The following is a 19,326-nucleotide window of genomic DNA, read 5'->3' as shown; positions in this document are numbered from 1 at the left end:
TCGGCTGGTCAGGCTCACTGCCTTGGTTGATGCATGTCATCGTATCCTAGTTGCGTGGATCGATGTTCATGATGCCAGTCACTGGATTGTCTGGTCCAGACTCGATTATTTACGGACCGCCGCCATATAGCTGGAATATTGCTGATCGCAACAAACAACAAACAAACAAACAAACAAACAAACAAACAAACAACCACCACACCATCTGGTCCTGGTCATTTGTTATTTGCAGCATTTAGTATTTTAGATATAACTTCTTGATCAGTGATTGGTTAATAAAGTTCTCCATTGAGTCTGTCTTTAGAAGGAAGAAAATCATCATCAATATGAGGGGGGAGACATTGACTGGTTCCACAGACGGGGATGACGTGATGTGATCCACCCACTGCTGACTGGAGATTGCCTGTGAAATGCCACTAGACATATTTCACTGTTTTCTCCAGAATAGAATGGAGTCCGTACCAGCTGCTACTGAAATGGCGTTCCTTCTTAATTCTAAAGGGTATTCAAAACAAATTCCGTAAATGTTTAAAATCCCTTATATCCTGAATAAAATTTCACCTTTTCGCCCTGAGAGCTCTGTATTTCTTGTTTTTTTAGCTCCACGAGTTCCTGGTCTTTACATGGAAGTTGTTGATCCTGTTCAGTAATATGTTTATGTCTGGCAGGATTAAATACTCTCAGTGTGAGCCGCTGCATCATGAACAAGAGTATCCATATAAGCGTGCAAAATAGTGTATAAATCGCACAGTGACTCGCTAAATAGGCACTCAAACTGCGTGACAGGCTTATTTTCATAATCTTTAGACCACTAATACATACCACTGAGTACCCAGGGTACGGCAATACCATAGTTACTATGTGTTAAACTACCCCCTTGACATTCTTGGCATATCGAATGCATCGCTATAATATAGTCATCTGTTTCATTTATGTATTCAACCGTACCATCAGCAATATGGTCCAGGAAATATGTCATCCTTGTGTAGAAATCACCTCTAAGAAAACATGTTCAAGATTATAATTTGACCTCATTGTAAGAATATAATCTTGAAAATAATGCACGTCATAGAATCCGCAACCAAAATACATTCCATTTACAATACGATGGATTGAGCGTGTTACAAATTAGTAGTGACATCGGCAATATTTCAGAAATAACACATTTTAAGTACATTATGACGGATTGGGTGAGTTCAAATTTCAATATTTCAGAAATATTAGGAAAATATGTTGGGCAAAGAGTGTAAATGTTCTGTCGGTGACATTAAGACGATGTGTAACGTGTGTACAATACTAGAAGATGAACTTCATGTAGTGTTAGTATCCCAATGATACGCTTCGACAACATATATATACTGCATATACATGTACATATATATTGTCGAAGCGCACATACAATATGTTGCTTCAGAAATAATCGGTGATGTGAAGGGCACATAATATGAATTCATACCAAAATAAACGGTCTGCCTGTAGGTATGTCTCTTGTAACTGGTTTTAATAAGGTTATCGGTTCCTTCTAAAGAATCAAGAAGTGAGTTTGGGTATGCTAGTGATTGTAATGATGCTAGTGTCAGTGACTACTTCCCTGTGTGATTAACATCAATCTTATGCAAGGGTACTTTAGATTTGAATGCACATACTAAAAACAATTATATACTTTTCTATGGAATCCTTGAAGTGACATTGTCGCGTAGTCGCATTGTTGCCATACCAACAACAGAAATACTAGCAAAAAGTGTCAAAATTAACTGAAGTGCGACAATGCGACAACGCGACATGTTTGCCATTGATAGCATTGACGCGTTGTCGTGCTTTTAATGATTTTTTTTGATTTTTCCAAATGGCGACAATGCGTCGAGACATTTGTCATTGTCACAGTGTGTCGCGTTATCGCATTGTCGCCCCATCAAACATGTGTAAATTAAGGCACTATCGCGTTGTCGCCCCATCAAACATGTGTAAAATAAGGCACTATCGCGTTGTCGCTTATTTCAATTAATGGTGCGCATCTGCTGTTAGTGAATTATTCTACGCATGCGTCGAAATGGTTATACTCCCTTTCAAGCTCCGATGTCCTTTTGTTGGCTCCAATAGTTCTAAAACCAAAGTAGCAATGGCAATGTGGGTTCCTTTTCTTAAAATTTAAACAAATCTTTCATTGTTGCTTTAGAAATTAGTTCATGTTCCGTTATTGTCTGTGTTCGGTTTTCATAAACCAAACGTGTTCTCACAGCAAGAAACAAACACTTTGCATTCCTATTTGATTTAATTCCCGTCTCCGACATCTTTTCGCCGTGCAGAGCTGCGTCTCCTTGACGTACCAGAAAACTATGATCGTGGGTTCGAATCCAAGCACCATACACATACACCACTTAGAGATGTCCTCTCACATCAAGCTGACACACTGTGAAATAATTCAAATTTCGTTCAAAGCGGCACTAAACCTAACTCACTCACTCGTCTTTTTAAAAAACGGGCTGTTTCTAACCGTCACGTAGATCGGATGTAAACAAGGTATTTCCACTGGGCATTCGATCTACATCGTTAGGTCACTGAGTACCCCTGGTCCAGAGAAAAACAAAGTAACCCATGCAAGCATTTGCAGCCTGCAATTATACTATCATCCACTTGTCCGTCTAGCAAATACTAACTGGAATATTGCTAGTTTAAAATATTAAACCACTTGCTCAATGTTCAACGAACTTTGCCCGTCCAAGAGTGCAGGTTATGTACACAGAACATATTAATGCGCGAAACAATAAACTCTGCTTTTAGCAGACATGTTTTATGATAACGGAAATGGTTTTGTCATTTTTTTTATAATATAGTATCAAACAAGGCGACAATCATAAATCAGTTTATTTTTAAATCATTTCATTTTTGTAACTGACAATCACGCATTACAATCTCTCAGCAAATTCAGTATATGGCATAGGTCTGTCAAGGTAAGAACACGAATAATGTTCTTAAATTACCATGGAGGCTCGTAGGACATACCTTAAGCTTTTGGTTCGAGGTGAAGATTTGGTCGGCAGGTCGAAAACGATTTTTCTTTTTAAAAGTACTTTGTACAGGATATTTGTAATGGTCTTAAAGTTTGATTTGGATCGGGGGGTGATAAAAAGTAAACACACCTTAGCCTGGTTTGAATCCTTATGAATGTTATAAACCTAAATCTGGCAGCAGCACTTCATTGTCTATATTATTGTCAGAGCGATCTTTACCGTCGGCGGTATGCTAAAAAACGTCATTATGATTTTTTCTTTTCTCTGGATTTCCGATTTTTAGGATCTGTGGACCCGCAAACCAAGCAGACAAAATGTAAGGCCTTACTAGTTTATGTCACAATGTAAGGCCATGCTAGTTTATATCATAATGTAAGGTCATACTAGTTTATATCATAATGTACGGTCATGCTAGTTTATGTCATAATGTACGGTCATGCTAGTTTATATCATAATGTAAGGTCATACTAGTTTATATCATAATGTAAGGTCATACTAGTTTATATAATAATGTAAGGTCATACTAGTTTATGTTATAATGTAAGGTCATACTAGTTTATATCATAATGTAAGGTCATACTAGTTTATATCATAATGTAAGGTCATACTAGTTTATGTCATAATGTAAGGTCATACTAGTTTATATCATAATGTACGGTCATGCTTGTTTATGTCATAATGTACGGTCATGCTAGTTTATGTCATAATGTAAGGCCATGTTAGTTTATGTCACAATGTAAGGTCATGCTAGCTTATGTCATAATGTAAGGCCATGTTAGTTTATGTCATAATGTAAGGCCATACTAGTTTATTTCACAATGTAAGGCCTTACCAGTTTATGTCATAATGTAAAGCCATACTAGTTTATGTCTTAATGGCGTATGCTTTGAAAACACATTTGTAATCACACCCTGTAACAATTGGAAAGATTAAACGGAATGACAAAAAGTAATTCTTCGTCAGTTTGTTTTTCGCACGCATGTCTTGGATGGAATGTCTACGTCATGACATTATTGTGACTAATATTTGATGGGAGCGGGGACGTAGTTTTGGTTACCAAAGGAGCTAGCTGACGCCACAGTTACCACGGATGGTTGCACATTCTGCATGTACACAAAACGTTGGTTATTCTGAAAGAACATAAATATAATAATGTAATGATGGTACAAGCTATGTCAAAGATATGAGAAGAGTCGCATATAACGATTGCAGCCAAAATAATACCGCGCAAAACAGTTTTTGTTTTCTCTCAGATGTTGACGGCATTTTTTCTCTAGAAATCTGACGTAACAGACAAAAAGCAACATATGATTTGTTAATGCCAGATGTAACGAGAAAAGGGAAGCATATTTGTCAATATCGCAGGGTGGATATGAATCCAGCAACAAAGTGAGTATCAACGATATTCAAGCCACATCACTGCGATCTGTACTTTATCAAGGCTTGCCCGGTAAATCAGTGATTGTGTTCGAGTAAGATATCTAATCTTTTCCCGATCACACTGGAAAAACACGTTACCTCCGGTTTCACTTTCCTTTGTTTCAGAAAAAACAGCATGTCTTGAAGCAGTTTTTATTAACAAAATTCCCAGCACCCCCTCCCCTCAAATAAAATGAAATAGAGTGAGTGAGTGAGTGAGTGAGTGAGTGATAGATAAATAATTTTTTTTTTAAATAAATAAATAAATAAATAAATAAATAAATAAATAAATAAATAAATAAATATAAACCCTCCTAAAACAGTCAGTTCCTCAGAAACAACCATATAGTTAGTCTTGTGACACGCTTCATGTACTGTTTGAGGACGATTCTGCTCCCGGGCGCACGACCTGCAGAGATCAGTCAACCCATACATGGAACTGGCGTACCTCATTCCTACATGCGAGGATCCCAGACAGGATGGTGGTGACGAGGGTGAAGATCCAGCCGAGTGCGTTGACGATTATCACGGAGATAGACATGGCATATAAGTTGGATGGGATTCCACACGCGTTGCCCGGGGTGCTGGAATCACAGGGGGTCACTTTATGTATTTTAACATATTTTGTTAAAAGATATTAAATATCCAACTGTTTGACTATTAACAGGACATTTTAAATCTTCGATTATATTATGTTTCTTTGACAACAGACACATCTGGCCAATTCTTAAATATAGCTTCATTTTGGGAACGGTGCGAATGAAAAAAGCCGACCAATCAAATTACATTCTTTATTCCTGACTGAGACAAGCAGGTTTATCATTGAAATACTAGCTTCTGAGCGGGAAATTATTTTCCATGTTGCCCGCTGAGAACTCAATAGGAAGACATCCTATATAGGCAACTTGTATATCCTGAATAAGTATCGTTCAGTTGAAATGAACCGATGTTTATCCGAATGCATTGGGTAAAGGAAAGTAACTCGTTTCGCGTGCGTCTTCTGCTTGTGTTTTGCTGAGTTAAACTGCGGACAATTATCCCGAACCTGAATGAAGACTGTAAGATAAATTCGTTGTCATCCGTTCTGGACGGGTACATGGTGTGATGTACCCCGTGTGAGCCTATGTACCCCTCGCCCGACGGCTCACACACAGGGTACATCACACCGCAGGAAGGACATTCAGAAAAGGTATTTCAAGTTATTTCAAGCTCATGCGCGACTGAAATCCTGTATGAGATAAGTTACAAAAGATATGGGAATTGTGACGTCACTCAATGGAGATATGATACACAAGATATATGTAGGTTAATATTTTACTTATATCAATGTCATTGACATTATACAAATAATTACTCTTGACGAGGTCAATATGCGAAAACAAGGACCCGAGGACCCGACCCTTGAGGTGGTCAGACCGCCGTGAAACGTTCGAACCAGACTATCACGTTATCCTATAGAGTCAGTCACATGATTTGATACATTGACATGTATTGTTTCGTCACGTTGTACGGATTAACAAAATTAATTGAAATGCAAAATTCTTACTAGAGGTATAACTAATACACATATTTGTTGTGTTCCACTACAAAACAAGTCTTTGTAGATTCTGGTTATTTAAATGAGCTTTCGTGCCAACCTATCATCCTGCAGAAGTACTGGGTATCTTGCGCCTACTTTCCCCTGTTTGAGGGACGTTCGTAACTTGCACTTTTCAAGCCCAAAGTAAACTAACGGACCAAAGAAACGCCACCAAACAATTTTCTGGTCTAAAACAAAACAGACGCAAAATTTAGTAACAGTTGATATTATATGATGAATAGAAATATTCAAAAACGGTATTTGAAATGACATGATCAAAATCCATGTACTTTAAGTTCTGCAGACACGTTTATCATGCTTGGTGCACTGTCCAGTATTCGATCACACCCGCAGAATCGGCGTCGATGTCTTTTAAAGTCCCGTGCTACACACATGGCTCAGTATCGGATCTGACCCCTCCAGCCACGTGACAAGCCCTAACACGACGTCGAACTGATTACACGAGTCTCCTGACATCCTGATTAGGGATCCTACGCCATTCTTCGAATTCCCGCAGGGCAATCCCCAAGGTATCCATCGTCAATGGCGGCTGTTGACGTTTCCGAATCCTGCTGAAACAGCGTCCGTGGGTGTCGTTGCAGGAAAGGCAGTACCACAGGCCGCAAAAGCTCATCAATGTAACGACGTGCAGTGAGATTTCCGTCGATGATGACCAGATCTGTCTTCTGGTCCCCACAGATGCCATCCCAGACCATGACACGACCACCTCCATAAGGCGCCACTTCTTGGACGCAAGAACGTGCTGTCCGTTCAACACGTCGTCGGTAGAATCGGACCCGCCCATCACACTTGAAGAGCTGACACCTACACTCGTCGCTGAAAGCATTCTTCGCCAATTTCTCTACTGCCACTGATGGACAGTCCTGGTCCATCTCAGTTTGGGACGTCGGTGTAGAAATGTTAGGTCAAGCCCTTGAAAGGTCGATAGGCACGGAGACCATACAGGCGGAGACGTCAAGTAACGATCCTTCTGCTTACTGGATGTCCAAGGCTCTTTTCGGATGATGGCGTCACAGTTAGAAATTTGGACATTAGGTGAAGCACCCGTAAATACCGATCTTCCTGTGGGGTCTTCCACTCCTGGGACTGTCTGCAGTACTGCCAGTTCGCCTGTGACGTGTGACAAGTCTGGCGATGGTACACATGATCATGGCAACGTGCTCCTGCATCGCTCCCATTTGCAACATACCGATGGCTCTCTCCCTCTGCTCTGCGGTTAGTCGAGGCATGTTCGTTGTTTTAAAGGGCAAGTTCACACGGAAATGAACCTTTTTTTCTTGTACTTTTTCCACATTAAAAGTGTTAACATAGAAGTGTCATAGACAAAAATATAAAAACATCATATTTAATTGACATATTTTTTGCACTAAAACGATTTATATTTTTCACATTTACCAAGTGTTCTATTTCCATAACAAAAACACCATGGCTTATGTCCCTTGCAATATGACGTCATTGGTGCCAATTGATAAACATTATGACGTCATCATGCTTTGTTAGAGCCGCTTCACGTGGTGTAGGTACAGTTTTGTGATTCTAGCATCTCAGATGCCAGCCAGAATTGTGTTATGCTGAGTCACCACTGCGCCGGAATGTGTCGTAGACCATGTTGTTTTACCGCAAACTGGTCCTTGATATCTTTTGCGTTGAGAATAGACAAGGACCCAGTTGAATTGGCACCAATTACGTCATAATCTAAGGGGGATAACTCAGGCCTATTTCGCTCGTAAAACGAAGGCCTCATAACGGCATATCACTTTCACACTATTGTGAGGTTCCTACTTTCACTGTGGAAAAAAATGAGTGTATATTTTCAAACACAGATACTAACTAATTCTAAAATTGCGTTTTGTTTAGAAAAAGAAAGAAAGGGATTTTTGCGTGTACACTTCCCCTTTAAACGGTTTCATGTGATGAGAGAGTATAATACTGCTCAGGTTTAAAACCAGAATTCAATACGGGCAACTTTGTGCGCATTTTTCATTTTTCAGTTATTTAATTTCTGCTTTCCCGAAAAATTACGCGAAGCACGTGCACATGTTCATTCCAGCTATGTGTTCCCAACTGTTTTCGTGCAGTTTGGCAAATTTGTTGAAAACTGACCACCATTATTCATTTGGTGGCGTTTCTTTTGCCCGCTAGTTTATATAAGCTGTAGAAGGATCACGATGGGTACATGGGGTTTTCTGCGTCTCGTGTTAGGTTTTATACCACGAAGCGGAGGTACCACTAGGGACGCATTAAACCCCATGTACCCCGAGTGATCCTGCTGCCACGAATTTATCTCACCGACATGTTTAAATATGACATTGTAAATAATTAAAACAAATTCAAAATTGATAGAAACAGCTGTTCCATTGGACGAAGGACCACTTGTTCTATGTGACATGACTTTCATTCATGTGACTCGAAAGAAACGTGCGTCTTTTTGCCTCTCAGAAATCCACGTGCAGCCTGTCTTCCTCGTGGCGGGGCATAAGAGTTTTATTCTAACGCTGATACATTTATTTTACTCCAAGGCGGGATACATACTATCAAGATCACGTGGACCAATCAGATCTCATCAGTCTGACATGGAGGTATAATAAAATATATTGTTACATACATGCATCTAGGTACATTTACACCCTCCTCAGCAATGGCAGCAATACCGATGATCCCTATGATGAAGAAGAGCCCCATGACCAGGAGGGTGATGATGCAAAACACCATGTGTGTGATGTACTGGAGTAGAAATATGCATGAGTCAGCAGTTGCGAAATAAGAAGCAACATTTACATGCAATTCTTAATTTCATGTCAATATTTATTATCACAGCCTTCTATATAAAGACACAGAAAAATGTTTCTCTGCAGAATCTCAATGTTAAATTTCTTACACTTTGAAAGCCTGAAGCAGCAGCACCGTGTATCACTGTTGATATGTCTCAATGCTACAGGGGGCACGGGTCGCCTAAGGCGCAGCGATTCGCTGTGCAGAGTTGCGTCACTTGGGCACGCCAGAAACCTATGATTGTGGGTTCGAATCCCGGTTCGCCCCGATTAAGTTTCTAGGTTTGTCAGCACCATACCAGTGCTCGTGGGTTTCATCAAAGTGGTAAACGTCTGAGACCAGCATCACATCGGGCTTTCCACCCACAATTAGCTGACACGACGCGATATAACTGTATACTGTTAAAAGCGGCGTTAAACCAACTCACTCACTAACTCACTCAATGCAACATCGGAATGACATATCAAAGGGAGACAACTATACATGGTATGTTATCTTTCCTGACCTCACACAGTCAGATTAATAATATCATATGAATGTTATATCCTTTATACACTATGATACATTCAGCAGTCAGTTTTCAAAATAAATAGTACCAGCATGTGATAATACCTGCAAATGAGTCTCTCTGTATAAGAAAAATGACCTGAAGATCTTACCATTCCTTTTGCTTTAACCAATGAGGCGACAAGTCCCATGAGACCAGGTACCATGTACTGGAATTATACATATAATAACTTCAAAAGTAACATTTTGATGAAAAATCTTCAGAATAAGAATTTTAAAAATGGATTACGGAAATTTATATTCTCGGGTCGGAGACTTACAGTGTTTTTACCCACATCACGTTAAGGGAACCCCGCCATCACGTTACTGGGAAGTCTTCTTCAGACGGTAAACACTCACTCAACATGCACTATATGCATTATATAAAAACATTTATTTTCTTAACAATGAGTAACCGACACTCAAAAAACACTATTACTCTAACGTTTTTTGACAGTAAAAAAAGATACAAGACATAATTAAAATTACATTAGGAAAACAAGCCAACATACCGCAAATCCGACAGCCCATATCGGCATCGTTGATAACATGTTCACGGTACTTCCGTCAGAGGGTAGATCGTTCAGCGAAATCAATTCTCTCATTATGACACCAAGCAGAGCGCTGAACGTGATGCCTGAAATGTATTGAAAGACGTTTATGAACTATTACCAAGGATAACAAAATACCTAATGTTATGGGTATCTTGGTTTCCAAAAATGAGCATATCGGAGACGGGTCGTGTTGACCAATCAATCATTGCTTCAGTTTCCACGTGTGTCGGGAAAGGGTGGCCTTGTCTTCCAACAGCTGTCTGGAACCAGAGACATCTGAACACACACATACATGTATATGTACTGATACATTTATTCATAAACAAGCGGGCAAAAGATGCGCCATAAAATAAATAATGGTAGGGATAATGGTCACTCGGGGTACATGGGGTTTGATGCGTCCCTAGTGGTACCTCCGCTTCGTGGTGTAAAACCTAACACGAGACGCAGAAAACCCCATGTACCCATCGTGATCCTGCTACAGCTTATATAAACTAGCCACCAAATAAATAATGGTGGTCAGTTTTCAACAAATTTGCCAAATAGCACGAAAACAGTTGGGAACACATAGCCGGAATGCATCTTACCTAATTCCTGTGAACATGTGCATGTGCTTCACGTGATTTTCGAGGAAAGTGAATCACTAAAAAAATGCAAAATGTGCTCAAAGTTACCCGTATGAAATTCTGGTGTCAAAGATGAGCAGGATTGTACTCTTTCATCACATGAAACCGTTTAAAACAACGAACATGCCTCAGAGGAGAGCAGAGGGAGAGGCCATCGGTATGTTACAAATGGGTGTGACGCCAGGATCATGGGCTGCTTCAAGTCCACCATCGCCAGACTTGTCACACGTCACAGGCAAACTGGCAGTACTGCAGACAGGCCGAGGAGTGGAAGACCCCACAAGAAAGCCAATGTTTACGGGTGCTTCACCTAAGGTCCGAATTTCTAACTGTGACGCCATCATCCGAAAAGAGCCTTGAACATCCAGTAAGCAGAAGGATCGTTGCTGGACGTCTCCGCCTGTATGGTCTCCGTGCCCTGTCACACGTCACAGACGAACTGGCAATACTGCAAACAGGCCGAGGAGTGGAAGACCCAAGGTCACGACCCCACAGGAAGACCGGTATGTACAGGTGCTTCCCCTGAGGTCCAGATTCCTAACTGTGACGTCATCATCCGCAAACAGCCTTGGACATCCAGTCGGCAGAAGGACCGTTGCCTGTGTGGTCTCAGGGTTTTAGGTGTTTTAGGTTATCTGACGGTACCTGTGGGAGTAGGGTACGTCAGTCACGTACTGTCACTATACAGGTGTTTTAGGTTATCTGACGGTACCTGTGGGAGGAGGGTACGTCAGTCACGTACTGTCACTATACACGTGTTTTAGGTTATCTGACGGTACCTGTGGGAGTAGGGTACGTCAGTCACGTACTGTCACTATACAGGTGTTTTAGGTAACCTGATGGTACCTGTGCGAGGAAGGTACGTCAGTCACGTACTGTCACTATACAGGTGTTTTAGGTTATCTGACGGTACCTGTGGGAGGAGGGTACGTCAGTCACGTACTGTCACTGTACAGGTGTTTTAGGTTATCTGACGGTACCTGTGGGAGTAGGGTACGTCAGTCACGGACTGTCACTGTACAGGTGTTTTAGGTTATCTGACGGTACCTGTGGGAGTAGGGTACGTCAGTCACGGACTGTCACTATACAGGTGTTTTAGGTTATCTGATGGTACCTGTGGGAGTAGGGTACGTCAGTCACCTACTGTCACTATACAGGTGTTTTAGGTTATCTGATGGTACCTGTGGGAGGAAGGTACGTCAGTCACGAACTGTCACTATACAGGTGTTTTAGTTTATCTGATGGTACCTGTGCGAGGAAGGTACGTCAATCACGTATTGTCACTATACAGGTGTTATAGGTAACCTGACGGTACCTGTGGGAAGAAGGTACGTCAGTCATGTACTGTCACTATACAGGTGTTTTAGGTAACCTGATGTGTACCTGTGGGAAGAAGGTACGTCAGTCACGTACTGTCACTATACAGGTGTTTTAGGTAACCTGACGGTACCTGTGGGAAGAAGGTACGTCAGTCACGTACTGTCACTATACAGGTGTTTTAGGTAACCTGACGGTTCCTGTGTGAAGAAGGTACGTCAGTCACGTACTGTCACTATACACGTGTGTTAGGTAACCTGATGTGTACCTGTGGGAAGAAGGTACGTCAGTCACGGACTGTCACTATACGGGTGTTTTAGGTAACCTGACGGTACCTGTGGGGGGAGGGTACGTCAGTCACGGACTGTCACTACACAGGTGTTTTAGGTAACCTGACGGTATCTGTGGGAGGAGGGTACGTCAGTCACGGACTGTCACTACACAGGTGTTTTAGGTAACCTGATGTGTACCTGTGGGAGGAGGGTACGTCAGTCACGTACTGTCACTATACAGGTGTTTTAGGTTATCTGTTGTGTACCCATGGGAGGAGGGTACGTCAGTCACGGACTGTCACTACACAGGTGTTTTAGGTTATCTGATGTGTACCCGTGGGAGCAGGGTACGTCAGTCACGTACTGTCACTATACAGGTGTTCTAGGTAACCTGACGGTATCTGTGGGAGGAGGGTACGTCAGTCACGGACTGTCACTATACACGTGTTTTAGGTAACCTGACGGTATCTGTGGAAGGAGGGTGCGTCATTCACGGACTGTCACTATACAGGTGTGTTAGGTAACATGACGGTATCTGTGGGAGGAGGGTGCGTCAGTCACGGACTGTCACTATACAGGTGTTTTAGGTAACCTGACGGTATCTGTGGAAGGAGGGTGCGTCATTCACGGACTGTCACTACACAGGTGTGTTAGGTAACCTGATGTGTACCTGTGGGAGGAGGGTACGTCAGTCACGGACTGTCACTATACACGTGTTTTAGGTTATCTGATGTGTACCCATGGGAGGAGGGTACGTCAGTCACGTACTGTCAGTACACAGATAATTTAGATAAACCATTTGTTGGTGTTGATAACATCGATGTGTGCACGAACATCACCCTGTATTCTGGGTCATGTTGGGAGCTTTACTGGAAGCTGTAGATATGATATCAATAGGTTGATATTTGCCTACCTGAATGTTGTTTCAGCACAGGGGGGAATTCAACGACAGTTGGTTTTGAAACACGTTATAAAAAGTCGATTGATAAGGTAAATAATACAGTGACATCAACGCAGATCGAATGTAAAATGTACTCGAATTATGAGCTGATAAACGATAGACTTCATACATTATTATTGTTTTTCTTTCAATTTGGAAGCAATTTTCCAAAGAGAAATTGATACATTGTCAACTAATTTATTAAAGAAATGATATTCAGTAACTATTATTTTGCAGGAAGTCATAATACTAGACTGGCATGAGGGAAACTTTGAAGGCTTGGGAATAATATTTAATCCCACATTACATTATCTATGGGTAATAAATACAAGAAAAAGACTCGAACATATTAATAGATTACTGGGAGACTGAAAAAAAGACATCTAACATTAATAGGTAAAATCACAGTAATTAAGACTCTGGTTCTTTCATGATGGATAAACGCAAATTAATTGATTTTTTGAAATTATCATTTTAAGGACAAGTTTACAAAAACCGACTTTGTCAACATCAAATAACTTTCAATCAAAACAGATATTTCTTTTGGGAGCAATTATTGACAAGTTCATTACTTTGAAAAATCTCTTTTGGGGGGATATATTGCATATTTGGGGTAATTATTACATAAAACATAAAGTTAACAAATAAAGTATTGAAGAAGTTTTATCAGAGACAATATGGTTCAATCACCAATTTAAAGATAATTTCATTCTAAAACATTGGTTTGAGAAAGGTATTTATAGTTTAAAAGATTTATGTAGCAACAGCAGATTTTTAACATTTGAAGAATTACAAAACAAATTTCAAATTAAAGGTACTTTACTTGACTACAACAGAGTAATGCTAAATATCCCTAAATCCATTTGAAAAAATGCAATAAATGGCAGATTTTGTATCATAGCTAATTTATACATAAATAACATTTTTAGAGACTTGTTGATAAGAACAAAGGGCTCCAGAATAGTTTATGATAAACTTATAGCTACAACTAACTTTCCTCTGATGTGTGATAAATGGGGCATTTTCAAGGCATTTTATGGAATAATGTTTCCTCTAATTGTAGAATGTGTACCAATGATGTTAAACTAATAGACTTCACGTACAGATTCATAAATAGAGTTCTAAATACCAAAAAGGAATGACTGAAAATGAAGTTAAAGGATGATGATATATACTCATTGTGTATCTCTGAATCTGAAAACGTATACCATGTGTATGTTGAATGCGTTTTTGTAAGGGAATTTTGGTTAGAAATTGAAATATACCTAAACGCGAAACTTGCATATGATATTCATATTACCATTCTGGATAAGTTATTTTGCTACAACAAAAACAACTACCTTTTCAACCATATAATTCTTCTTGCAAAAAAATACATTCACCAGTCCAGCATTAAGAAAACACCATTTTGCTCTCCTTTTTTTCATAAAAATATTGAAAGATAAATGTAAAATAGAAAAGAATTATCGCAATGAAACATAGCAGTATTAATAGATTCGACAGAAAATGGAAGAAATTATCAGCCTACTTATTATTATTTCTAAGTCAATCAATATATGTACACACCCATATCTGACCATGTTTTAAGATTCTATGAATTGATACACGTATATATACCTCATGTACCAAGGTTACATTTATGTCTACTGAATTGAAATAATAATATTTTTAAGAAAAATAAACAAACTATTATTTGCCTGTATGCCACGAATAACATAAACGTATCAATGTAATATGACATAAAACATATTTTCAGCATCACTGACATTCTTAAATGTGATGGACAAAGCAGCAGAAAGGGTAGTCAAAGTGTAAAACTCACTCACTCACTCACTCACTCACTCAACTCATCCAAAGACAATTACAGGGAGAATCCCACTCACTCACTCACTCACTCAACTTACCACATCCCAAGACAATTACAGAGAGAATCCCATCAGCAATGTTGTTTTTGTCACCGGAGGTGCCCGCCATAGTTTCAGTGTGATGCTTTGGTCCACTTGCGTTCTACTGACACTGAACATATGATAATGTTATCATGGGTCCTACTCTCTACACGTATTGGATGTGTGATGGCGATGTGAGGAGTTTCATAGCGTTGTTATCAATTATAACTAAAGGTCACAATGTGTATACACATGAAGACTTTCACATACCTTTAAGAACAATAATCATAATGCTAATAATGATAATATAAAAAACTCACTTTATAATGCGCCAGATTCCACTGACCAACCTACATTACTCTTGTCTTTTGATCAGTGTGCATTTAAATGTCATTCTTATTTACCTGGCGTGAGTGAGGGTGAAATGGAGTTTAACGTCGCGTCCAAGATTATTGCACTTGTATAGCGACGTGCATGTACGTGTGTGTGTTTGTGTGGCTGCTTGTACTAGTCCGGACTGATGCCGATTAATAGTGCTAGCTCACTGAAAGACATTGTCGCAGTTTAACATGAATACCCTACTCAGACACAGTATACTGACTCCGAGCCGACCAATCATTGTTTTAGCCCTTAAATGCCGAACGCCAGACAGGGTAACAACAAATACCATATTTTAACGTCTTTTCGTATGACGCGGACGGGGATCGAACCCCGGACCTTCGGCTCTCCCGGCGGACGCTCTACCACTAGCCCACGGAGGCGGTCTATTTACCTGGGGAGAAGACAACACAATATGTTAATCTTACTCTTTCATCCAGTGACACCATTCACTGCTTCCCGATCAGAGGCATATTTCGAACACAGTCTCACGAGTTACCAGGTTTCATCTGGACTGCTCTGATGGTCGCGCAAGAGTATACAGGCATACAGGAGAATGTTGTAGCGACGCTTGCTTTACTTAAAGTGGTCAGCTTGGGGGTGGAAGTGTAATGGTATGGGGTTACATCACAACACAACTCAACACAACACAACACAACTCAGCACAACTCAGCACATCACAACACAACTCAGCACATCACAACACAACACAACACAACTCAGCACAACACAACACAACTCAGCACAACACAACACAACTCAGCACAACACAACACAACACAACACAACTCAGCACAACACAACTCAGCACACACAACACAACTCAACACAACACAACTCAGCACACACAACACAATTCAGCACAACACAACTCAGCACAACACAACACAACTCAGCACAACACAACACAACTCAGCACAACACAACTCAGCACAACACAACACAACACGACCCAACTCAGCACAACACAACACAACCCAGCACAACACAACTCAGCACAACACAACATAGCACAACACAACACAACACAACACAACACAACTCAGCACAACACAAGACAACTCAGCACAACTCAGCACAACACAACTCAGCACAACACAACACAACACAACTCAACCTTGTTAATGACACTTTGAAAGGCTCACGCTGTGTGTTCGTTTCTATTATTGGACGAAGTTAGAGTCGCTAATTGGCTCAGCAAATTACAGATGTTTCATTCTTCACTTTCCACTTACAAATAGTGGGCTGAACAGCGACACTGTACCCGACTCGTTAACATAGGGAGAGAAATAGAAAAGATTCAGGTCCAGGTTTTAACCTGGTGCTGCCTGCAATGATATTGCTGTAATATAGCTGAACCGGCGTACATCATACTCACTCACACACTCTGTAGCGTGAAGAGTTAATGCTTGTAATAACCACATCCGATACAGACAAGGAGTAGTGAGGTGAGGTGAGGTGAGGTGAGGTGAGGTAGGTGAGGTGAGGTGAGGTGAGGTGAGGTGTGTGTGTGTGTGTGTGTGTGTGTGTGTGTGTGTGTGTGTGTGTGTGTGTGTGTGTGTGTGTGTGTGAATGTGTGTGTGTTTTGCTGTTTGTTCTTGTCTAGACTCATAATGGTTTTATAGTGCTAGCCCAATGAGATACCATACCACATCTCTCTCTCTCTCTCTCTCTCTCTCTCTCTCTCTCTCTCTCTCTCTCTCTCTCTCTCTCTCTCTCTCTCTCTGTCTCTCTCATTTATCTTCCATCTTTTACATGTTCTAATGGGTCATACGTGTAGATAAATGATGGGCAATTGAGAAAATATTTTACTGAAATAAGCAACACCAGTTCACCAGGATATATCTTTCACTTAGATAAGAGACCGCCATGCTTGAAGTTGACGGACACAATGTCGGAATCCGTATCACATCGGACTTGCTGTTTAGTTGGTCACGTGAATTGATTGGCAGGTGGCCAAAGGTTAATTATCTCAATTCGGGGTCACACCATTTATTATAATAAATATGATGGTGAAAAAAACAAAACGAAAAGAGGTGTTTAATGTTAGATATCATAACTTAAACTATGGGCCTAGATAAAAACAAATTAAAAAATATAATTTGTTTCCATAAAATCCTATCCAACAAAATCTACGTAGTTGTAAGACTAATATATATATCTTAACAAACCAATGTTCTCAACATGTGCGCAAGTTGGTGGGAAGGCAAGGTCACCGACCCATCACCGTTTTCACCAGTTCACTTTCCAAATAGGAATTATACATAGTACATGTATTTGAGGTAAATATCTCATCGAAAGACAAAGGACCTTACGACAAAGGTGTGGTATGTTGATGGCATAGATTGGGATAGATTCATACAATAAGTGCTTGTACTTTGATACATGCAGATAGCGCCATCACGAAATCACGTTGTCGAAGCAACGTCACGTGACACACACGAGGAAAGCAACCAGGAAGTGAGACGCGTGCAGACAGTACTAGTTAATTCACAGCGGAGCAGCTATTGAGGTATGTGACGCATTTTATACAGCATTGTACATACATACAGATGGCTTTTTTGTAATAGTACCTTGTTGTGGTGTAGCATATATTTCGTTTGTTTATGTAAAGGGGTTTGTTTCTTTTATTTACCAACAAATGTATGTGAGGTGAGGTGAAATTGGGTTTAACGTCGCGTCCAAGATTATTGAATTTATATAGCGACGTGCATGGACGTGTGTGTGTTTGTGTGGCTGCTTGTACTAGTCAGGACCGATACCGATATAGTGCTAGCTCACTGAGAAACCATGCTGCAGTTTAACATGAATACCCCACTCAGACACAGTATACTGACTCCCAGCCGACCAGTCCTTGATTTAGCCCCTTAATGCCGAGCGCCAGACAGGGTAACAACAAATACCATCTTTGAACGTTTCTTTTAACCTTCCGCTCTCCGGGCGGACGCTCCACCTCTAGACCACGGAAGCGGTCTCACATGTATGTATAATGTGTACATGTAGTTATACAACGACTGCCGTTTCACTTTAATGCAGAAAGTAGACTTGGTATTTCCTGTCTGATTCAAATAGGATGGCATTTGGATATTTCTGTGAAAGGCGGTTAGCAGCTGAAATCTCATCGCTGGAAAAGGCTACCCACTCTCGGCGTGTTCCTACTAAGTATTAGTGCTATCAACATTAATTAACATGGAGCTAGACAGACTGGGACAGTCGAACAAGGCTTCGTTACGATAAACAGAGATTTTCTCCTTTGAACTACGAGCGATATCGGCTTGTGTCGCCCACTTGACCTGGGTGCGTGGCGAGCGTTGTGGTGGTGTCTGTGTGTGTGTGTGTGTGTGTGTGTGTGTGTGTGTGTGTGTGTGTGTGTGTGTGTGTGTGTGTGTGTGTGTGTGTGTGTGTGTGTGTGTGTGTGATTGCATGAGTGTGGGTGCGCGTGTGCGTGTGTGTGATTTAGTAAGAAGTTAGCTATCGTGAATTTCACTTTTTGAATATATTATATGTCACATACTTATACTTGTATGCTCACATTTAGCGCTCAATATTCAATACTTGCATTTACCACCATTCAAGAGGTAACACTAAAGGTGGGAATGATATACTCTATTACCATCATGAACCTGTATGTAACAATAGTCCATATGCATATGGAGGCTAAACAGAAGCGACGCGATTAACAGAATTAAGTTCAAAGTAAATATAGCAGAACTGTTTCCATACAGCCCCGATGCTGCTGGCTGTTTTCAAGTAGAACAGGCCTTTTGTTAAATGTATATCATGAAAAGGTGAACCGAATACCGCAAAACAGACCAATGTGTTCATATACATCTCATTAACCTGTGTACAGTTTGCCGAATCAGAGATCTGGGACATCCGAGTGAGTGAGTGAGTGAGTGAGTGAGTGAGTGAGCTGTGGTACTGCACTCTCAGCAACATTCAAGTTTATACAAAACCTCCCAAGGAAATGGTTATTTTGAAACAGTACAAAACTATACACACAAA

The 19,326-nt window shown here is 40.5% G+C and overlaps 1 protein-coding gene across 1 annotated transcript; it reads right to left on the bottom strand.

The window, feature by feature from the left end:
• Nucleotides 1–2,847: 2,847 nt before the first annotated feature.
• On the bottom strand, nt 2,848–15,085 carry LOC139474212 (uncharacterized). Its single transcript, XM_071257120.1, has 6 exons — nt 14,962–15,085; nt 9,861–9,985; nt 9,462–9,518; nt 8,636–8,754; nt 4,879–5,014; nt 2,848–4,141 (listed from the first exon to the last, which is right to left on the bottom strand). Exons 1-6 carry the CDS (start codon nt 15,029–15,031, stop codon nt 4,031–4,033), a joined length of 618 nt encoding a protein of 205 aa, XP_071113221.1. The 5' UTR covers nt 15,032–15,085; the 3' UTR covers nt 2,848–4,030.
• Nucleotides 15,086–19,326: the final 4,241 nt, after the last annotated feature.

The sequence above is a fragment of the Haliotis cracherodii genome, unplaced genomic scaffold, assembly GCF_022045235.1.
Source record: "Haliotis cracherodii isolate W230 unplaced genomic scaffold, xgHalCrac1.p SCAF_3, whole genome shotgun sequence".
In the NCBI taxonomy this organism is placed as follows: Eukaryota; Metazoa; Mollusca; class Gastropoda; order Lepetellida; family Haliotidae; genus Haliotis; species Haliotis cracherodii.
This window is presented reverse-complemented; position numbering and strand designations above follow the sequence as displayed.

Excerpts from the sequence above, each read along its gene's own strand:
- LOC139474212 (XM_071257120.1), bottom strand. The coding sequence starts at position 15,031 with ATGGCGGGCACCTCCGGTGACAAAAACAACATTGCTGATGGGATTCTC. Across the intron at positions 8,755-9,461 it reads TGGTTAAAGCAAAAGGAATG|TACATCACACACATGGTGTT; the intron begins GTAAGATCTTCA and ends TTTCTACTCCAG. Across the intron at positions 5,015-8,635 it reads GTAAATGTACCTAGATGCAT|CACCCCGGGCAACGCGTGTG; the intron begins GTATGTAACAAT and ends CTGTGATTCCAG.